Source organism: Galeopterus variegatus, unplaced genomic scaffold (assembly GCF_000696425.1).
Source record: "Galeopterus variegatus unplaced genomic scaffold, G_variegatus-3.0.2 Scaffold458, whole genome shotgun sequence".
NCBI lineage: Eukaryota > Metazoa > Chordata > Mammalia > Dermoptera > Cynocephalidae > Galeopterus > Galeopterus variegatus.
Genome location: NW_007726569.1, coordinates 266,479 through 290,814, shown reverse-complemented (window position 1 = coordinate 290,814; position 24,336 = coordinate 266,479). Strand labels below are relative to the sequence as shown.

At 35.4% G+C, this 24,336-nt stretch overlaps 1 protein-coding gene, 1 non-coding gene and 1 pseudogene across 2 annotated transcripts in view; 2 read left to right on the top strand and 1 right to left on the bottom strand.

Annotated features, from left to right (window-relative positions):
- Positions 1-1,701: 1,701 nt before the first annotated feature.
- The window catches only part of WDR78 (WD repeat domain 78), a 103,418-nt gene continuing 80,783 nt past the window's right edge, over positions 1,702-24,336 (bottom strand). Inside the window, exons 8-10 of the mRNA XM_008569003.1 lie at positions 19,612-19,806; positions 4,649-4,854; positions 1,702-1,824 (exon numbers count right to left, since the gene is read on the bottom strand). Coding sequence (XP_008567225.1) covers positions 1,702-1,824; positions 4,649-4,854; positions 19,612-19,806 — 524 coding nt within the window. The remainder of the gene's footprint in view (positions 1,825-4,648; positions 4,855-19,611; positions 19,807-24,336) is intronic.
- On the top strand, positions 15,803-15,876 carry TRNAI-UAU. The gene has a single exon. It is a non-coding gene; the product is annotated as a tRNA-Ile (tRNA).
- LOC103587535 lies at positions 21,589-23,477 on the top strand (annotated as a pseudogene).

Sequence of the window (24,336 nt, the reverse complement as noted above, 5' to 3'; positions counted from 1 at the left end):
CGGTGATGGGCCATAATAATCAACCACATTGTATATTGACAAAATAAAAATTCAAAAAAATAAAAAATGAACTAGAGCCCCCCCAAAAAACAAAGAAAGTTTGTTGGTGAGGTGGGCAGAGAAGACCACTAAGGAGATATTAGGCTAGAGCATTCCAGCTGAAGAGACAATAAGAAGAATTATTAAATGTTTCAAAAACAATGGTATCTCTCAATAATAACATAAATATTCACTCAAAATCAAATAATATTAGAGTAAAACTTCCTGAAAAAGCAGCTATTATATGTTTATCTAATTCTTGGGTTCTCACCTACTATCCAGGACTGGAACATTAATGTTGCTTTGTACATTATAAATCGCAATTGTGCCATTGTGATAGCCAACTGCTAGAAGGTTAGGTGCTCCAATTGAAAAATCCACAGCAGTAACTCCATATGAACTCTGATAAATGCGTTCTGGCCACTGAATAAAAAAAATTAATTAAAAAAATATATATATATATATTACATTTTAAACTTGTTTTTGTATACCATGATAAAGTAGAATATGAAGGTGTTTGAGATTAGTCTGGTGGCAGTGGGGATTTGAGTAGTCTATGTTCATTTACTCCTGTATTCCTCCTAACTTACAGTATAAGAGAACAAAACCTCAGTCATTTATTTTACCTTGATAAAACTGTGAATCCTCAGTACTCAATAGCTTTAAGCAACACAGCAAGGGCTTCTGTGATAATTATCATATTTTGTAATCTTTTATAAGGATTAGTATGATCATCACATGTCTACCCTTTCCTGAAAACAAATAATGGGCTGCAAACAAATCATCTAGCATAAACTCCTGTCTTCCAGTATTTGTTTTGGATGCTGGAGCTATCTAATCATTTCCAAACAGAGAATAGAAAAAGCTACAAAACTTTCTAAAGTACTCTGTTCTACAACTCTGCTAAGAGTTTTGTTTTGTTTTGCTTTGCTTTGTTTTAATGTCTAATCTAAATCTTTTCCTGTTTCTAACTACCTACATGGAAAAGAAGACAAGCTACTCAATTCTTCCACATTTAAAATTGCTTCTTCCTTTCTTTTATGCTATATAAACCCAATTTCCTGACAGAATAGGACTATTTATAAAAACTTTAATCATTTTTACGTGCTCTTCTGGCCCTTCTCTGAGTATTTCACTTCACATTTCAGTTGAAAATAAAACTAAATGTAAAGCTTTAAAGTAACAGATTGACTATGGCAGTTTAGCAAAAAAAAGATTGTTGTTATTCTTATTCATCCTCTTCAGAAATTCATGGTAGTAAGAAGGTCATATTAATCTATTTTATATCTGTTGAGGATAGCAGAGATCAGGTGATAAGGAGCTATTCATATATAAAGCAACAACCAAGTATTAAAAGAAACATGTAATTTTCAAAAGATTTTCATTTGCAGATTCATTCTTCTTTAAAATTAGCTGTCATGATCATTAATAGTTCAACTCTGTATCATCAGATCTAACAGCACATTACTATGCTCACTAATGCTCAATAAATATTTACTGAATGAATTCCCTTTACCCTATTTCAGCAAGAACAAATTTTAACTGTTATGGATTTAAACCAAAGAAAATAAAGAAGAAAAATCTTGATTGATACAATTTTCTTGACTTTGTTTAATTGTTACATATAATTATATACTTTATGAGAATTTCGTCAACATTTAACTAAATAAAAATGGTTCTCATTCCTATTTGGATTACCACGGGATTCTTTATTGACCAGCAGCAAGCCAATCCTCTTTTTTGTTCCTTAAATCCAAAGTGCCCATAGCCAACAGCCAAAATATCCTGAAAACCAGAAAAATACATTTAAAATGAGAGATGGCAATAACATAAAATATAGAAATATTGGCAAATGTATAAAGACACATGTTAATGAACTGCATTAAAAATAGTAGTAAGACATTCAATTGTAAGGGAAAAAAATACCAGTATACCATCTGCTTTTACTCTACACTTTCATTTTCCTAAACAAATAAAATTAATCAGTATAATCCTTCTTATTTTCAGGCTGAGGAATAAGTACCTAAGAAGAACCAATTGCTTATATATTGAGGTAATCTACCAAGATTGTATTATTATATTATAATATTTTATGGGTTTTTGAGAATAACCTAATCATTTCAAATATAAAATAAAACTTAAGTTAAAGGCAGATGGTATGGACTGAGTTGTGTCTCCTGCAAAATTCATATGCTGAAGCCCTAACCTCCAATATGATTGTATTTGGAAATAGGCTTTTAGGAGGTAATTGAGGTTAAATGAAGTCATAAGGGTGGTTCCTGATCTGATAGGATTGGTGGCCTTATAAGAAGAGAAAGAGACACCAGAGCTCTCTCTCCGCCATGTGAGGACACAGAGAGAAAGTGGTCATCAGCAAGCTGAGAAGAGAACTCTCACCAGGAACCGAATCAGCCATCACTTTGATCTTGAACTTCCCATCCTCCAGAACTGTGAGAAAATAAATTGTTGTTTAAGCCACCCAGTCTATGGTATTTTGTTATTGCAGACTGAGCTGACTAATATAGCAGATCATTTCAAGAAATGCATATGTAACTACATATAGACAAAAGTTTTAATGACTGACCAAACCCAGCTTCCTCTCTAAAAACATTTCACTTTCTTTTCACCACTCTACTTTCAAGCCAACATCAACTCTCCACAATTCCCCCATCTTAAAATAGTCTTCACCAGTATCCTTTTCACTCTGACATTGACGAACCCCTATTCATTTATTGTAGACTCTTCATAGGCATTACTTTCTTTAAGAAGCATTCACGAGCTTCTCTTATGTATTCCCATGGTACTATTTATTTGCCTTATCAAGCACATGGGAAAGTAGTATATGGGCATGGTCTATGTATAACTTAATTATTACTTTATCTCTAGTGCCTTAACAGAGTATCCAGCACAGAGTGAATGTTCAATAAGTATTTGTAGAACAAATTAATAAATATAGATACCATCTGTAATATGTTTTTATTTATCTTTGTTCAAAAAGATTTAATCTCAATAACAATGTATTAATTTTTAAAATGCTAGTATATTCAGTTTCTAAAAATGTTTCATATATCTTTATTACAGACTTATTATTGATTTATTAAATCCCACTTATCCACAAGATGTTCCCAAATATAGTTTTATAAAGACAAATTCATAGTAAAAGTACTTTATTTCATTAAAAAATAATACAAATAATTAAAATCATGTATTATTTGAGTTTCAACAGAAATGATTATAGACTTTCTGTTTTTTAATAACCATCACAACTATCACATTTGCACATAGTACCTGATAAGGTGTGGCAATAAAGTAATAAGGCTAATTCTCAAACATGCATAATACAATACAACTTAAGCAAACAAACTAGTTTTGAACACTTTAAAAATACACTAAATATTTATTCCAAAGATACTGCCATTACTCAAAAGATTTTTGGAATCTTTTGGCTAATTGGGAATGCCTTCAGAAACAATTTATAAATCCCAGGAGAAAATCAGTCTCCTTACTCTATAACTATCTCTTTTTTTACAAGCAAATATACCATTCCTTAGCTTCATGATTCATCTTATTTACCTCAAAATGACTTTTGGCAGTGCAGTAGTTAAGAGGATGAACTGTCGAGCCAGATGTTTGAGTTTGAATTCTGGCTGTTGCACTTACTGGTTGTGTAATTTTGAGAAGGTTATTTATCCTTTTTGTGCTTCAGTTTCATCATCAACATAATGGAGAAAATAATAGAAACTAACTCAATGGATTGTTGTGTCAATACTTGTAAAACACAACAATGCCTGGTACATACTAAGTGCTGTTTAAGTATTTGCTAATATTAGTAGCAACAGTACTTTAAGGAATCGCATAATTATTTTGCACATTTTCAGGGTCACTGGATTAAGTATATGCTTACAAATATGACTACTTGAGGAGAATACAAATTTAGGTACATGAGTTTTATTATATGCTAAAATAAATCAACCATAATCCATCTTCTAGTTCACTTCTCAATATCCGGCATGGATTCGGAGAATGCCATGTCCCAATTACATCTCCTAAAATAAAAATGGTAATTTTTTAAATTAAAGAAGGAAAACATTATTTTGTAACTATTTACATCTCTCCCTTTTTGAAACATGAGCTTGTTTTAGGGGCATTTCAAAACTAAGAGTGATGGTCTATCTAAATGGCCTGCCCTATGTTTGAGGGAAAAAAAAAAACTCTTTATTATTAGAACATGACAATTGGGGCCGGCCCGGTGGCGCACTGGATAGTGCGCCGCTTGGGAAGCGCGGCGGCGCTCCCATCCGAGGGTTCGGATCCCACATACAGACCGGCTCCCGCTCACTGGCTGAGCACGACGCTCTTCCGATCTAACACTGAGGGTTGCGATCCGTTGCCGGACACGGAAAAAAGACAAAAAAAAAAAAAGAACATGACAATTGACTTTAAATGATAAAGATGGAATTGTTAAAATATTTGAAAACTTACTGGGTTTGTTTTATTCCAAAATGGCCTGCCCTATGTTTGAGGGAAAAAAAAAAACTCTTTATTATTAGAACATGACAATTGACTTTAAATGATAAAGATGGAATTGTTAAAATATTTGAAAACTTACTGGGTTTGTTTTATTCCAGGCAAGACTGCTCACATTAAGGCCTTTGGTTAAGTCACAGGAAAAAGACCAAAGTCGTTCCAAATTGGCTGGTATTGTTGATTGTACTGCACCTATTTCTATTTCTTCTTCCTCCTCCTTCTTAACTTCTTCCTCTGCCTCTTGAAGTTTTTCACCTTCAGGCTCTTCAGGCTCTTCAGGTTCAGGTTCTAAAATTAAATCAAATAAAAAGATCATTGCTCTCTACAACTATAAGGCCTGCCAAAGGCTCCAAACGGCATCTATATCTTCCACTGACATTCAAGCACAATTGGATCTGTTAGATCATATGGCCAAAGTAACAGGGCACCTTGAATGGTAACCTGGACTTGTTGCAGAGTCTTTTGTTTTTCTGGGCTCCACTCAAAGCCTGTAGCTTTTTGAGTCACTCAGTAAATGGGCCAGAGTAGCACATCCAAATGAAGAATATGTTGCCTACAAAATGAAGAGACCCATTAGACATTGTGCCTCTTTTTGGTTGTAAAAGGGGCCAGGTAGTCACTCAGTAAATGGGCCAGAGTAGCACATCCAAATGAAGAATATGTTGCCTACAAAATGCAGAGACCCATTAGACATTGTCCCTCTTTTTGGTTGTAAAAGGGACCAGGTACAACAACTTATCCTTCACTTTAGAAGGCATATCTGAACATATCCCACACCACAGGATCCCTAGAAATTTCACTGAGGCAGAAGTCCCCTAAAATTCTGTCAGATTTATTTTCCACCTTCTGACATTGAAATGTCTTATCAATAAGTCTACTTTCTGTTTACTAGGTACAATCAGCATAATATCATTAATGTGATGGACCAGTGTGACATCTTGTTGACTAGAAAGTTCTCTACAGACTAAATTATGACATAGGGATAAAGAATTAATATACATCTGAGGTAGGACAGTAAAGGTGTATTGCTGTCCTGGCCAGCTGAAAATGAGTGACTTCTGGTGGTTTTTTACCAATAGGTATCGGAAAAAAAAATGCATTTGCCTTATTAATAACTACATAGCAGGTATGAGGAAGATGTGTTAATCAGCTCAGGCAATAAAAACCCCATCTGGAACAGCAGTTGCAAGTGGAGTCACTGCCTGGCTAAATTTATTATAATCCACTGTCATTTTCCAAGATCCATCTGTTTTAACACAAGCCAAATAGCTGGCTTAGATGAATGTGAGATGTGAGGGGAATCGACATACCTGAATATTTCAAGTCCTTGATAGTGGCACTAATCTATGAAATCCCTCCAGGAAAGTGCTATTGCTTTTGGTTTACTATCATTATCACTCAAAGTCCAAAGTTTATATTAGAGTTCTCTCTTGGTGTTGTATGTTCTATGGGTATTGAAAAATGCATAATGACATGAATCCACTATTCTAGTATCATACAGAATAGTTTCACTGTCCTAAACATCTCAATTCATTCCTTCCTGCCCCTTCACCCCTGCCAAACACTGATATTTTTACTATCTCCATAGTTTTGCCTTTTCTGGAAAGTCATATAGCTGAAATCATACAGTATGTGGCCTTTGCAGATTGCCTTTGTTCACTTAGTAATATGCATTGAAGTTTCCTCCATGTCTGTTCATGTCTTGATAACTTAGCACTGAATAATATCCCATTGTCTGGATGTACCACAATTTATTTACCCATTCACCCACTGAAGGACATTTTGGTTGCTTCTAAGTTTGGATAATTATAAATAAAGATTCTATAAACATCTATCAACAGGTTTTTGTGTGGACATAAGTTTACAGCTCACTTGGGCAAATACCAAGGAGTGATTGCCAGATTGTATGGTAGGAGTATGCTTAGTTTTATAAGAAACTACCAAACTGTCTTCCAAAGTGAAAATACCATTGTGCATTTCCACCAGCAGTAAATGAGAGTTTTTGTTACTTTACCAGCATTAGGTGTTGTCAGTAGTTTTGATTTTAACATTTTATTAGGTGTATAGTGGTATCTCCTTGTTATTTTGATTAGCAATTCCCTAATGACATATGATGTAAGTAACTTTTTCTATGCCCATTTGCCATCTGTGTATATTCTTTGGTGAGGTGTCTCCTTAGGTCTTTTACCCATGTTTTAATCATGCTATTTGTTTTTTATTGTTGGGTTTTAGGAATTTTTTGCATATTTTGGATAACAGTCATTTATCAGATATATTTTGAAAATATTTTCTCCAGTGTGTGACTTGTCTTCTTATTCTATTGACAGAGTCTTGCAGAGCAGAAGTTTTTAATTTTAATGAAGTCCAGCTTATTAATAATTTCTTTCAGTGGGTCCTGACTTTGGCATTGTATTTAAAAAGTCATTGCAATACCCAAGGTCATCTAGTGTTTTTCCTATATTATCTTCTAGGGGTTTTATAGTTTTGCATTTTACATTTAGGTCTATGATCCATTTTAGTTAATTTTTGTGAAGGGTGTAATGTCTGTGTCTAGATTTATTTTTGCATGTAGATATCTAGTTGTCATAGCACCATTTGTTGAAAAGACTATCTTTTCTCCATTGTATTGCCTTTCTTCTTTTATCAAAGATCAGTTGACTATATTTATGTGAGTCTATTTCTGGGCTCTCTATTCTGTTCCACCCATCTATTTGTCTATTCTCTCACTAATAGCACATTGTCTTGACTATTACAACTTTACAGTAAGTTGTGAAGTCTGGTAGCATCAGTTCTCTGACTTTGTTCTTCTTCAATATTGTGTTGAATATTCTGGGTATAATTGCTTTTTTAAAAGTCCTTTTCCTTTTCCACCATCTCAGTCACCTTTTTGTCTGTTTCTATTGACTGATTTTTCTTGTACTTATGGGTCATATTTTCCTGCCTCTTCACATTACTAGGTTTTTTTTTTTTTTTTTAGATTGCTGGACACCATAAATGTTACAGTGTTCAATGTCTGGATTGTGTCTTCTACTTTTAAAAAGTGTTAAAAGTCTGCAATCACAATTCCTTGAACTTGTTAAGACAAGTGAAAAGATACGATGTTGATGGGTGAGAGGGAGGGAGAGGGAGGGGGAGGGAATAATCAGCAAAGGGACATGAAAATCAACTACACTGTATACTGATAAAATTTTTTTTTAAAGTATGAAAGTTTGTTTCAGAAAATAGTTAACTTACTTTTGGATTAGCTTAATATTTTTAAGGCTTTTTCTGAAGGGTTTGGCCAGGATAGTGGGGTGGGGGGGTCTAGATTAACCTTAGTCTAGGGTAGTCTAGCCCTACTGTTAACATATAACCTATCTGGATTTCTACTAAACAACCTCAAGTGTGCAGCAAGGTCTCTCTCACTCTCTGGCTAGTCAGAACTCAAATGTCTCCCAATCCTGTGTGAACTCTGAGACTTGTTCATCTTATAACTTCCTCGTAGTTGTTCTGTGCTTGATTTTGTGGAGTTTTATCCTAACGTGCACATCTCAGGTTGCAGCCAAAGACTCAATGGTAGATTTATGTAGTTTTTTCTCTGCATAGCTCCCTCCTATCTGATTCTCTGTTCACCAACTTCCAGATACCTCAGCCTTCTTGAACTCTTCTCTCTGTCTCATCAAATAAGTAAAACTACCACACTCTAGTATAGTTCCCATCTCTGTCCTGTGGCCTCATAACTATCTATATCCTTACTAAAAGTAGGCATTATATTTCACTATTTTGAAAAGATCAATGATGGCTTCCATATTGCTACGGTAGGCTTCTAGTCATTATGTGTTATACTTGCCCTCCTACCATTAACAAACAAAACCTGGATTAGATATATGAGGCAACTGTTTTCAGGCGTTGAACAATAGACAATGCAAAACTGTGAACTATGGTCAGCTGGATCATATGGCCCAAGTGACAGCAGCTTGCACGGCAACCTGGGTGTGTTGCAGAGCCTTCTCCTATTATGAGCCTCACTCAAAACTAGCAGCTGTTCGGGTCACATGGTAACACATGTGGGATGGAGTAATACACCCAAATGTGGAATGTGTTGCCCCCAAATCCAAATAGGCCCTCTAGGCATTGTGAATCTTTCATGGTTGTAGGGTGGGCCAGAAGCAACAAATTATCCTTCACCTTAGAAGGGATATCTCAATATGCCCCACACCACTAGACCCCTAAAAATTTAAATGAGATAGAAGGCCCTTGAATTTTAGTGTGTTGCCCCCAAATCCAAATAGGCCCTCTAGGCATTGTGAATCTTTCATGGTTGTAGGGTAGGCCAGAAGCAACAAATTATCCTTCACCTTAGAAGGGATATCTCAATATGCCCCACACCACTAGACCCCTAGAAATTTAAATGAGATAGAAGGCCCTTGAATTTTAGCTGAATTTATTTCCTGCCCTCTGACACATAAATGTCTTACTAATAAGTCTAGAATAATTGCTACTTCGCGCTGACTAGATCCAATCAGGATAATGTCATTAATGTAATGAAGTAAAGTTGTATCTTGTGGAAGGGAAAGGCAATAAAGATCCCTGCAAACTAAATTATAATGTAAGGCTGAAGAATTGATATACTCCTAAGGTAGGTCAGTTAAGGTGTATTGCTGGCCTTGCCAGCTGAAAGCAAACTGCTTCTGGTGGGCCTTAGGGACAGGTGTGAAAAAAAAGGCATTTGCCAAATCAATAGCTGCATACCAGGTACCAGAGATGTGTTAACTTGACAAACAATGAAATCCCATCTGGTATAGCAGCTGCAATTGCAGTTACCATTTGGTTAAGCTTATAATAACCCACTGTCATTCTCCAAGATCCATCTGTCTTCTTCACAGGTCAAATAGGAGAGTTGCATAGGATGTGATAGAAATTACCACCCTGTATCTTTCAAGTCCTTGATGCTGGCACTAAATTCTGCAGTCCCTCCAAGCATACAGTATTGCTTTTGATATACTATTTTCCTAGACAGAGGCAGCTTTAATGACTTCCATTTTGTCTTTCCCACCACAACAGCCCTTGCTCCACAGGTTAGGGAACCACTGTGGGGATTCTGCCAGATGCTAAGTATGTCTATTCCAATTATGCATTCTGGAACTTGGAAAATTTACCACAGGATGGGCTCAGGAACCCACTGAACCCACTGTGAGTTGGACCTGAGGTAAAACTCCATGGATTACCTGACTTCCATAAGCCCCTATTCTGACTGGAGGGCCACAGTGACATTTAAGGTCTCCTGAAATCAATATCAGTTCAGAGCCAGTCAGAGTCCAGTAGTCCCCAAAGGTCTGATTATTTCTTTTTTCCACCAATGTACAGTTACCCTGCTAACAAGCTGTTGGTCCCCTCGGGGAGCTGAAAGAAAGATTATGATATAAATTTTCAGTAGTGTACCCAGCGTCATTTCTCCAAGAGACCAGGCCTCCCCTTCATTCAAAGGGTTATGAATCTATAAACTGACTAAACTCTGGGAATTGATTGAGGGTCCATGATTCTCTGTTTTCATGATTCAAGTTAGACTTTTGTTCACTTGACCTAAAAGTTTTCTGCTCATAAGATCAAGTAAGAATTTAGAAGGCTTCCTATCTAATTCACTTCTAGGGTTTTCATGATTCAAGTTAGACTTTTGTTCACTTGACCTAAAAGTTTTCTGCTCATAAGATCAGGTAAGAATTTAGAAGGCTTCCTATCTAATTCACTTCTAGGAACACCATGATTAACTAGCCAATGCCACAGATCTACATTGGTCAGATTATTTTGATTGTTGTTCTGCCTCTGCTGTCCATTGTGGTAACCACACCCACCTTGCCTTTGGCAGTTGAGTGCTGCCAATTGGCTCCTGTCACCCCACGATTTAATTATTCCCATTTCATTTAAGTTTTCCAATTGATTGACTGTGGTTTCCACTTTAAGGTCTGGCCTACAGAGAATAGAAATCATGGAGTTCTTCAATGATGCTGGGTCTCCTCTCACAAATCTATTTCTCGAAGTATTGATGAGAGGTATGTCTTCTGGACCTTGCCAGTGTATATGAGGTTTTAGGTGACAGTCCCACTCTAACATTCCAATCTCCCCAAGCCTTTGAATCCCTTCCTCTACATTAAACCAAGGGAGATTGGGCATTTCCAACTTGCTTAGTTAGCCATCTTTTGATCCACGTTTCAGCCAACCAACCAAATAAACTTTTAAAGTCCTTTCTGACTCCCTAAGCTGCAACATTATATGTAGAATCTCCACTTCATGGGCCCATATCAATGAATTTGTCCTTATCCAACTTTATGTTCCTTCCACCATTATCCTACACCTTTAATTCCCACACACATTCCCCATATTTTTGCTTGTATAGATTAGAAAACTCAAGTAGTTCTTTTGGAATGCAGCTCACCTCCTCATGGAACACACTTTGTATTGCACTTTTACTAGCCTGCTGGGACTTGAGTTTAGTTATAGGCTAGAAGCAAAGAGGGGCAGCAAGGTGGGTCCTAAGGAGAATCAGCATTGTTTTGCTTGGCAATTGACTCAGGGGAGGTCATTACTGTTTCCTCAAGCAATTCAGAGTTAATTCAGACAGAGGTGGAATAGCTGATATCACTGGAGGTGGGGGTAGGAAGACCACTTCTGCTGGAAGTAAAGATTCATCAGAATTTAGAGGCTCAATGCCCCAGCTTCATCAGAGTCTTCCTACACAGTCCCATCCCAACTTACAGGATCCCATTCCTCTCCAATCTATGCCCTCACTTTAACAGTAGAAACCCTACGAGACTAAGAGCTTAACTGCTGTTGTAATTCAGCCAATCACATGATGAAGACTTGTGTTTAATTTTCAACAGTTTCAACCCTGTGACTGCAGGAGAGAAGATTCTCTTTCAGGACACACTTAGAAGCTCTTAGGTTACTTATGTGGAACTTGAGCTGGGAATTCGAATCCCTGAGTGCATCCTTTTATCACTTTGTCCAGCAACATTAGGAGCAACTACCATCGTTATTCTCATTAGTTTTCCACAAATGTTCAAAAATATTATATACAGAGTGACTAAGCTCCTGCCTCTTTTAAGTGGTTGACTGCAAGTATTCAATGAAGATAGTTTGTGTATCTCTATAAACATCATGCCGTTGATTATCAGTGCTCTCTGTACTATTAGAAGTAGAGTACTTAGCATTGTTAAATCTAATCAGATTTCTGTTCCAGAAATACCAAGCCAATTAAGAAAACCTTAAACTTCTGTTTGTCTAGAATCACTACTGGTACTAAAATACGTACTAGTCAGAGTTCTCTAGAAAGGCAGAACCAGTAGGATGTATAGAGAGATAGACGAAAGAAAAATTATTAGGGGAATTGATTCACACAGCTATGGAAGCTGAACCCTTCATACCCCTGTGATAGGCTATCTGCAAACTAGAGAACCAGGGAAGCTGGTAGCATGGCTCAGTTCAAGTCTAAAAGCCTAGAACCAGGGAAACCAATGGTGTGACTCTCAGATTGAGGCTGAAGGCCTGAGAACCCAGGGGGCGACTGATGGAAGGCCCGGAGTCCAAAGGCCAGAGAACCTGGAGTTCTGATATCCAAGGGCAGAAGAATAAGGGTATCCCAGCTTCAGAAGAGAGAGATAGACAGAACAAGTTTGTCTTTCCTCTATCTTTTTGTTTTGTCCAATCCTTCTAGCAATTAAAATGGTGCCCACCCACAATGGGTGAAGGCATATCTTCCTTACTTAGTCCACTTATTCAATCTCTTCCAGAAACACCTTCCCATACTAACGCAGAAATAATGCTTTAATAGCTATCTGGGTATCCCTTAATCTAGTCATGTTGACACCTAAAATTAACCATCACAGATAGTATCCAGAAGTCAGATTATTTCAAGTTTGAATGTATCTCATAACAGAATTCCCAAATATATGAAACAAAATCAATAAACCTAAAGGAAAATATAGATAAATCCATAATCATAATCGAAGATTTTAACATTATTCTCTCATTAATTGATAGAAGAGGTCAACAAAAACTCAATAAAGATAAAAGATTTCAAAAACACTATCAAACAGTTTGATATTATTTAAAGACTATCATACCAAATAACAAAAGAGTACACATTCCTCTTTTGTGAAACATTCACCATATTCTGGGCCATAAAACAAGTCTTAATAAATTTCAAAGGATAGAAATCATATGGAATGTTTTCTCTGACCACCACACCAGTGTTAAGTTAGAATTCAATAAAAAGAGATAGCTAAAAAAAATTATTAAAATTTTGAAAATTAAAAACACACTTCTAAATAACTTATATGTCAAAGAAAAACCAACATGCGAACTGAAAAATTATTTTGAACTAAATGATAATAAAAATACATATATCAAAATTTGTGGAATGTAGCTAATGTAGTACTTACAGAGAAATTTATAGGATTAAAATGCCTATATTAGACAAAAAGAAAAATGTGAAATCAATGATCCAACTTTTCATTTTGTTGGAGTGAGCAGGACTGAAGCCATGCTGGGACCTAAAACCACACAGGCTATAGGAGCCATGTTGGGACCTAAATTGCATGGGCTCTGAACAAATTTTAAAAATACAGGTTTCTTTCTTGGCATGCATTTATCTGAGTTCCCTCTTTTCTTCTGATATTTTGAACCTTGGTTGCAAATTTTAAAAATACAGGTTTCTTTCTTGGCATGCATTTATCTGAGTTCCCTCTTTTCTTTAGATATTTTGAACCTTGGTTAATGGGGCAAGATAACGTTACTTACATAAATGTAAAGATGTTTTCCAGTCAATCTGAAGCTGCAGACTCACAATGAGGCACAAACTATCCAGTAGGACACTGAGATAAGTACAGGAGCAGAACCACATGGAATCTTGGCAAGACTTTGCACCTGAGACCTTACATGAAGCCCTTGCTGCTCATGTGTCCCTCCCTCCTGCTTTTCATTTCCCACATTTCATTCCCTCAACACCTCTTTAAAAACCCCTCAGTAAATCTGAGTCTTTGAGATGGCTTTAGTCTGGCCATTCTCCTTCAGGTTTACCAGAGAGATGGGCTAGCCCAACATCTTTCCTCAGGTTAGTGGTATTCCTGAATAAAAGCTGACTTCCATTTTCACCAACATTTGACTTTTGTTCGTTTGTTTTTGGAAGGGGACAGGCAGCCAGATTTGTATGATGGTGGTAAATTTTGGCAAGCTCAGCCAGAAGGTGAGTGGCTCCTGTAACAGTTTTAAGCAGCAAGAAAAATAGTAAATTAAACACAATGTAGAAAAAAAGTAAAAAATGAAAATAATTGAATTTTTTAAAGAAAACAGACAAAATATTGAGAAAATCAAGAAAGCTAAATGTTGGTCTTCAAAAAATTAACTAGACTATCAAAAAATAAAATAAAAAGTCACAAATGACCCAAATCAAGAATGAAATAGGAGATATCACTATAAATTCTACAAATATTAAGACATATAAGGAGAGAATATTATGAACAACTTTATACAAATAAATTCAAAAACATAGACAAAATGGACAAAATCCTTACAAATTACCAAAACTGACACAGGTAGATACAGAATATCTGAATAATGCTATATTTGTCAAATAAATTAAATTTGTAATTTAAAAACTTTCTGCCAAGAAAACTCAGTCCAGATGGTTTCACTGGTAAATTTTATCAAACATTTAATGAATAAATAATATAAATATTACGCAAATTTGTTTGGAAAATAAAGAATGAGGGAAGACTTTCACAACTCATTTTATAAGCCCATCATAACACCGATTTAAAAAAAAAAAAAACCATCAAGGACTTTACAAGAAAAGAAATATATGGAAAAATATGTTGCATGAACACAGTCACAAAAGTTCTTGACAGATTATTATAAAATTGAATACATTAATATATAAAAAGGATAATAATACATCATGACCAAGTAAAATTTCATTCGAGAAATTCAGTTTAATACTTGAAATCAATTAATGTAATTGACCACATTGACAAATTCAAGGAGAAAAATTATATGATCATTTTAATAGATCTAGAAGAAGCTTTGAACAAAATTCAACACCCATTGATCTTAAAAATTGTCTAGCAAACTGGAAAGAGAAGAAAACTTCCTCAAACCAATAAAAATCATCTATTATAAAAAGAGAGTTAACATCATATTTAATGATGAGATATTGAATGATTTATTCCTAACTGCAGGAATAAGACAAGAATATCTGCTCATACTATGTGTATTCAATATTGTACTAGGGATCCAAGCCAGTGCAATAAGTTAAAAAATGGCAAAAATATTTTTAAAAAGAGAAATAAAAATCATATTTACTGATAACAGGATTGTTAATATATATATAAAACCCTAATCCACAAAAAATAAAGTAATGGACCTAAAAGAAAGCTATTGAAAATGCAGGTGGAAAGTTGATGTGCGTCAGTGATTTCTATATTCTAGCATAAAACAATTATAAAATTAAATTTTAAAAGCAATACCATTCAAAACATTAAGAGATAAATTTAACAAAAGATAAGTAAGGCCTGTATATGAAAAATATTTTTTAATTCCTGATATATATTTTAAATACTTAAGTAAATAGAAAAATATATAAAATGTTCATAGATTAGAATACTAAATATTGTTAAGATGTCAGTTCTTCCCAAATTAATCTATGATTTAACAACACAAATTAAAACCTCACTAAGCTTTCTGGAAAAAATTGACAAGTTGCTCTTAAAATATATATGGAAATGAAAAGGAACTAAAATAGTTAAAGCCATGCAGGAAGAGAACAATTTCAGAGGCCATACTCTACCTGATTCTGAAACTTATTTTAAAACTGTGGTAATCAATACATTGTGTTATTTTCTATAGGATAAACAAATAGCAAGACAGATTCTAGAAATAAACCCACTAACATGTGGTAAAATGATTTTGACCAGGGGACAAAAAAATTAATAGAAAAAGAAAAACTTTTTTAAAAAAATGATGCTGAAACAACTAGATGTACATAAAAAGAGAAAACAAAACAAAACCTTGATATTTTACCAACTACATTCACAAAAAATTAATTCAAAATAGATAATATGATGAATATATTAAATTGTTTCATTAAAATAGCCACTTTACTATATATATATATATATATGTGTGTGTGTGTGTATCTCATAAAATCATTTTATATACCTTAAATATACACAATAAAATTTATTAAAAGTAAAAATTTGGGGCTGGCCAGTTAGCTCAGTTGGTTAGAGCATGGTGCTTATAACACCAAGGTCCAGGGTTCAATCCCTGTCCTGGCCAGTTGACAAAAAACAAAAATAAAAAATAATAATAATAAATTAAATTAAAATTAACATTTTATAAAAACAAAAATAGATAATAGGCCTAAACATAAAAGCTAAAACTATATGGTATCTAGAAGAAAACCTAGAAGTACATCTTTGCAACCTTGAAGCAGGCAAAGATTTGTTAGAGAGGTCTTGGAAAGAATTAAATATAAAAGAAAAAACTGATGATTTAGACTTCATCAAAATTCAAAACTTCTCATCAAAAGACATTTTTAAGAAAATTAATTGGTAAGCCATATACTTATAAGAGAAAACATTTGTAATACATGTATCTGACAAAGGGCTTATATTCAGAATTGCAAAAATAAGCTCTTAAACTTGAGTGTAAAAAAAAAAAACAAAACTCAATTTTAAAATTGGCAAAGGACTTAACCAAACATTAAACAACAGAACACATACAAATGACCAAATTAAACCACATGAATAAGGACTCAGTCTTTATGACAACATTAAAACCTGCTTGATAAACAGCAGGTTTTATCAAGATTGTGAAGTAACTGGCATTCTTACACATTGTGGGAGTGTAAAACGGTATAACTATTTAGAAAAGCATATCAGTTTCTAAAAGTCATGCAACTATCTAAAGACCCAATAATTCCATTCCTAGATACTTGCACAAGAGAAATTAAAACCTATGTCCACCAAAAGGCTCAAACAAAACTGTTCACAGCAGGTTTATTCATAATAGCCCCAAACTGAAAACCACCCAGGTGTCCATCAACAGGTGAATGGATAAAAAACTCAGTATGATATATTCAGACACTGGACCACTACTCAAAAGAAAAACGAACTACTTATACACACATCAACCTAGATGAATCTCAAAAACATTAATGTTAAGTGAAGGAAGCCAGACCGAAAAGAAAATATACTATATGAGCCCACTTATGTCATGCTAGAATAGAGAAAGCTAATCTGTGGTGACAGAAATCAGGTTTCTGTCTGCCAGGGGTGGGGGGGTGAGGGAGAGGCAGCAGTAAGGTTTATTGGGAAAACAGCACAAGGTAACTTATTAGGTTGATGTATATGTTTTCTGTCTTGACCAGGGTATTGGTTACATGAGTTTATACATTTTCAGAACATAGTAAAAAAAAAAAGTTAAAATATATGTATTTCACTGTATGTAAATCTTTCCTCATTAAAACATTAGCTATGGTTTTTTTATTTCTTAGATAATTTAAAGGAATGATACACCAACAGTTTTGTTTTATAAATGTCAATATTTATAGTACCCTGTAAATTGCAACCTTTCAACTCTTTAAATACAGATTATAAAATTTACAAATGAAAAAACTTCTGCATAGTAAGAGAAATAATCAACAGAGAAAAGAGGCAACCAGTAGAATGAAAGAAAATATTTGCAAACTATTCATCCCACAAGGGATTAATATCCAGAATATACAAGGAACATAAACAACTCAACAGCAAAAAAACAAATGATCCGATTAAAAAATGGGCAAATGACCTGAATAGGTATTTCTCAAAAGAAGACATACAAATGACCAACAAGTATATGAAAAAATGCTCAACATCATGAATCATCAGGGAAATTCAAATCAAAACCACAATGAGATATCATCTCACCCAGTTAGACTGGCTATTATCAAAAAGACAAAAAATAACAAATGCTAGAAAGGATGTGGAGAAAAGGGAACTCTTACACACTGTTGGTGGAAATGTAAATTAGTACAGCCATATGGAAAACTGTATGGAGGTTCCTCAAAAAACTAAAACTAGAACTACCATATGATCCAGCAATCCCACTGTTTGCTATTTATCCAAAGGAAAGGAAATTAGCATACCAAAGAGATATCTGCACCCCATTTATTATTTGTTTATTGTTTATTATTTATCTGTTTATTGCAGCACTATTCACTATAGCCAATATATTGAATCAACCTAGGTGTCCAACAACACATGAATAGATAAGAAAATATGGTATAATATACAAAATGGAATACTACTCAGCCATGAAAAATAATAAAATCCTGTCATTTGTGGCAACCTGGATGAGCCTGGAAGATATGATAAGTGAAATAAGTCAGAAAGATAAATACTTCGTATTCTTATTCATATGTAAAAGCTAAAAATAAATAAGTTGAACTTTTAGAAGTAGAGAGTAGATTTGTGATTACTAGGGGCTGGGGAGGGGAGACAGAGGGAGGATAGTAAGAGGTTGGTTAATGTACACAAAATTACAGCTAGATAGAAAAAAGTTCCGGCGATGTACACTAGTGCTAGACATCTATAATTAACAATAATTTACTGTATGTTCTCAAATGGCTAGAAAAGAGGAGCTCAAATGCTCTCATCACAAAGAGATGCTACGTTTTTATAATGATAAATTTGTTAACTACCTTGATTTGATCATTACACAATATATACATGTATTGAAATATAACTCTTTAATCCATAAATATGTATAATCAGTTCTTTTTTATTTATTTATTTATTTATTTGCAGCTGGCAAGTATAGGGATCCAAACCCTAACTTTGGTGTTATAAGGCTACACTCTAACCAACTGAGCTACTAGCCAGAGCCATAAATATGTTCGATCAATATGTTTCAATTAAAAAATAAATTCTTTAAAAAATAAAAAATAAAATTTACATATATAATTAAAAATTTTAAATATCAACCTGATATGAGGAAAGCAACATGGTTTTCAATATTCTTCTAGATGTACATAGGGGAAAAGGTTTACAACCATTTGTCACACATAGTATTTTGTGATCTAATTTTTTGATGTAATCATATAGAAAATTAATTTTAACTTGAAGGATCAAGAAAGATTTTTTTAAAGGAGTTTCCTCGATCCATATTTGAAAGTTGTGAGTACAATGGGCAAAGATGGGTTGGCAAATTCCAACTAAAGTTACTAAAGCAAGAAAGTTTAGGTTCTATTTGGGGATTACCAGCTAAGTCTAGAAATGGCTACCTTTTAGGGTCTCCAAAGTAATACAAAGATATAAAGTAGCCTATGGCCAGATTGCAGGTATCTTTTAAATGATACACTCTGAGGCTTATAATTTATTCTAGGCAATGGGAAAGAACTGAAGGTTTTTGAGCAGTTAAATGCCATGCTGTGTTTAGGATACATCAGCAGGATGGGATGGCATAGTGGAAAGGGAACTGTAACTTGGGATCAAAAGACCTTGGGTGAATGCCAAGCTTTGCCACTTACTATGTAACCTTAGAAAGTTTCTATAGCCTTCATTCACTTCATTCACGTATTGAAAGGTTAAATTAGGTAATCTCTAAAATCCTTTAAAATATTCTGTGAATGTGAGATGAGACTTGTAGCAATGAGAATAGAAAGAATGCCCCTACAATAAAATTAGGAGGTTGTGATAAAAGCCAGATCCTGGAAAGTGTCAATGACAATGGAAAAGGAGGCTTGAATATGAGAGATACTGTAAAAGAAAGTAACTAATTGAATGCAGGAACAAGGGATAAAAAAAGAGCCATAGATGCTTACGAAGTTTTGAATCTAAGGGACAACCTGCTTCTGTAAACTCCCAAGTCTGGACTCTACTGCTACTCACATGTTCAGTGCTGAAAGTTTTGTAAACATGTCCTCTGATTAGTAATAACCCAGTCTGGATATTACATTTAGAAATATGTAATAATATCATTTACATTTTTAAAATTATTTGTTTGTCTAAATGTGATTTTTTTAAAAAATACCTTTTAAAACAGGAAGCTGACGATAAGCTGCAAGTTTTGGCTGAAATACATTTTCCATTAGAACCCGTTCCATAAAAAATAAGTCCTGATGAAACTTGTCAGATTTTAATATTGCATCAGAATGGTCTTCCTCATCTTCATGGACTTTAGTCAGAATTACATTTTCTATATCCATTAGAGAATTAGCTTCACTATCTGTAAAATACAAACATGAAGCAGTAATAAAATATCTGAATAATCTTAGACAGTTCATGCATTCTAAAGATTTTAAAAGTGACATTTAGTAATTTCTATTTGTTTTCCTACAGTTTCCAACATCTTCAATAGGCATTTATTGAATATCTTTTACATATCAAGGACATGAAAAATGCACATGTATTATCTCATTTTGGAATTCTTAACCATCAAAACGTACTGTTTTTTAGAAGATAAGTGATGATAACCTCATGAGGTTATTTGTGTCTCTATTTAATTTAAATTGAAATAAGATTATTATCAATCTTCAGGTAAAAATTTGGTCTGATTATTGCTTTATAGGAATCCTACACTACTGTATTAGTATTCTATTGCTGCTGCAATAAATTACAGTGCTAAGACAATACAAATTTATCTTCCGGTTCTGTAGGTTAGAGGTCTGACATAGATGTCATTGAACTAAAACCAAGAAATTGACAGGGCTATGTTCCTTTCTGGAGGCTCTAAAAGAAGATTTGTTTCCTTGACTTTTCCATCTTCTAGGGGCCGCCCACAACCTTTCCTCCATCTTAAAAGATAGCAACATTACATCTCTCTGACCTTCTGTCATTACATCTCTCTCCCAGACCACAGCTGGTAAAGGTCCTCCACTTTTAAGTGCCCATGTGATTAGATTGGGCCCAATCAGATTACCCAGGATAATCTCCCCATCTGACGATCCTTATTGTAATCACATTTGGAAAATCACTTTTGCCACGTAAAGTAACATATTCACAGTTTCCAGGGATTGGGATGTGTACAAATTTGGGGGACTATTATTCTGTTTACCACATTACTTAGTAAACTCTTATTTTAAAACCTGAACGAAGGAAGGGCCAGCCGATTAACTGAATTGGTTAGAGCATAGTGCTGATAACACAAAGGTTCGGGGTTCAATCCCTATATCAGCCAGCTCCCTGGTCCCCCCACCAAAACAAACAAACAAACAAACAAAAAAAACCAAAAAAACTGGACTCCTACTTCCATGAAGATGAAATAGATGCACTTTTCCCTATTGCTCCTGCTAAATTCAGCTACAAACACTGGAAATTACATGGAAAACAAACATAAGGAGTCTTTGAAAGTGGATAGAAGGCAGAACAGATTCAGTCCAGGAGACCCAAGGAACAACACAGGAGTGAGTTCCCTGGGTATTCTCTTTGCCTCATATATTTCAGACACAGGGCTAAAGAAGCTAGCAACCTGAAAACACCAATGGGCACAGACAAAGAAAATCCCACAAAGAAACCTCCTCTCTCTAACCAAAGGATCAGGAAAGAAGTAGCCTTGAAAAAAAGAAAGATTTTAGATGATAACGATTCTACTTCAGCCAAAGACCACAGGAAAAAAAAAAAAAAGATATTCTCAAATGAAGGAATATTACAAGAATGTGTCTCTAAAAGAAATTTTCCCTGAGAATGGCTAAAGAAATATCTCTAAAGAGGAAGGAAATGAGAAAAGAAATTTTGGAATACAAGAAAGGAAAAGAGAATAATGGGAGAGTGAAAATATGTCTGAAATTGTGAAAATAACAATATTATTTCCTTCTTGAGTTTTCTTAATTATGTTTGACAGTTGAAGCAAAAATTATTACATGGCCCGATATAGTTCTAAATGTCTAAATGTCTAAATGTTTAAATATCTAAATATTTAGAAGAAATATTTAAGGCAAACATTTTATAAACAGGAAAGGATAAAAGGACATAAAGAGAGGTAAAGTTTCTACACATTTGAACAGGTAAAATGTCGACATCGAGGGACTGTGTATGCAATATGTACAGTAATCACTAAAAAGTTACACAGAGATAAACTCAAATATGCTATAGATAAATTACAATGGAATTGTAAAAAATATTTGAGTAGCCACCAGGAAGCCAGGAAAAAGATAAACAAAAATAGAGAAAACAAATAATAGCAGATGAGGGATAACATATCAATAGTTACATTAAATATCAATGGTCTATACCAACTTAAAGACTGAGATTGGCAAAGATTGGATTAAAAAACATGACAAATATATGATGTCTACAAGAAACTTATTTCAAATATACAATATAGATAGGTTAAAAGTAAAAGAATGGAAAAAGGTATCAGGTGATATAGTTTGCATATGTTGCCTCCCCACCACCCAAAGCTCATGTTGAAGTCTTATTCCCAATGTGGCAGTGTTGGGAGGTGTTTGTGTCACAGGGTCGGATCCCTCATGAATAGATTAATGCCCTCCCTGAGGGAGGGAGGGAAGTGAGTGAGTTCTTGCTCTAAGAGTTCCCAGGAGAGCTGGTATCTCCAGCTTCCTCTCTGTCTTGCTTCCTCTCGCCATATTATCTCCTTGCACCTGCCATCTGCCCTGCCATTTTCCTCCATGAGCAGAAGCATCCTGAGGCCTGCATCAGATGCAGCTGTCCCAGAATCATGAGCCAAATAAAACTTTTTTCTTTATAAATTACCAAGTTTCAGGTATTCTGTCAGAGTAACACTAAAACAGACTAATACATCAGCTAAACATTATCCAAAAGAATACAGAAGAGGTATAACAATATTAAGTAAAGTAGACTTCAGAGCGAAGAAAATTAGCAGAGACATACAGCAACATTATGTAATGATTATACCAAGTGGGATAAAACAGACTAATACATCAGCTAAACATTATCCAAAAGAATACAGAAGAGGTATAACAATACTAAGTAAAGTAGACTTCAGAGCGAAGAAAATTAGCAGAGACATACAGCAACATTATGTAATGATTATACCAAGTGGGAATATGTAAAAATGTAAAGCAAAATCTGATAGAACTGAAAGGAGAAATATACAAACCCAAAATTTAATAGAATAAAGAGACAGAAAATCAGGAAAGTTATAGACAAACTCGACAACATCATCAACTAGAAAGATCTACCTGACATTTAAATTAGGGTACCTCAAAAAGTTCATGGAAAAATTAAATTAAAAGATAATACAGAGGCAGCTTATCCTGACAATCCAACTGCCCCCAGGCATGTGGCAGTAGGGACCCAGCAGCTGCTGTCGGAGCCCAGTCCAGTGGCCGCCTGCTGAGTGAGTACTGTGGATCACAGTGTGAGAAAGGGCATCATGGCTCACAATCTTGAGGACCTCCTCTGCAAGATCCAGGATGCCCTGATACTGACAGACCAGCCCTTCTTCCTGGTGCTAGAGGAAGATGGCACAACTGTGGAGACAGGAGAGTATTTCCAAGCCTTGGCAGAGGATACAGTGTTTATGGTCCTCCAGAAGGGGCAGAAATGGCAACCCCCATCAGAACAGGTGACTAGGTACCAACTCTCTCTCTCCCATGAGCCTGCCAAGAAGATCGAGGTGGCCCACATAACCTTTTACCTGTACAAGCTGAACCCACAGGACTTCATTGGCTACCTGAACATGAAGGTGACTCTCTATAATACATACTCCTTTTCCTGTGATCTGCACTGCTATGGGCCAAGCACATCATGAAGGAAGCACTTCACTGGGCCCTCTTCAGCATGCAGGTCATAGGCCATGTGTTGCTTGGTACCTCCTGTTACATGAAGCAGCTCCTTGATGCTACAGAGGAAGAGCAGCCCCCCAAAGGCAAGCCCTTATTCCTCATGCTGGCCTGTCTGAAGCTACTGCAATGAAGGCCCAAGTCCTTGGGGCCTTCCCCAGCCAGACTAGACTGGGGACCCCATGCTCAGCTGGTAGCACCCACAAGCCTGACAGCTCTAGAGCTTCTTACCTTTCCACACATGTTTCACTACAAAGGATCATGAATGAGGAAGCAGGAGGAAGAGCTGGAAACCTGGGGTGGGCCGACCAAATGAGAACTTCAGATTCTTGGACTGGCCCAGCTCCTTCCTGCCAAAGTTAGCTTAGTTGATCAAGACTGGTCACCTGGAGGCCAAGTCATGAATGCAGTCTGCCCTTCATCAATCTGTCTTCACATGCTTCACATTCATGATACTCCTTACCTCGTGGGCCCCCCCATCCTGGAATACTCCTGAGTGAATTGTCAAGCCCACTAGTGTACGATATTAGAGAGTTTGCAATAAATTATTTATGCTGATAAAAAAAGATAATATAGGGCCGGCCCGGTGGCGCACTGGATAGTGCGCCGCTTGGGAAGTGCGGTGGCGCTCCTGCCCGAGGGTTCGGATCCCACATACAGACCGGTTCCCGCTCACTGGCTGAGCGAGGCGCGGGAGCAACACCGAGGGTTGCAATCCCGTTGCCGGTCCCCGGTCCGGTACGGGGGCAACACTGAGGGTTGCGATCCGTTGCCGGACACGGAAAAAGACAAAAAAAAAAAAAAAAGATAATATAAATCTTTTTATTAACTTTCTTAAGACCACCTGTATACTACTCCCCCCAATGACAGCATAATACACATCCTGGGTCATAAAAAAAGCCTTAACACATTTAAAAGAAAAGAAATCATAATGTTTCAAAAAAAAAAAAAAAATAAAGAATAGTGTTTTCTCTAATCACAATGGAATCAAA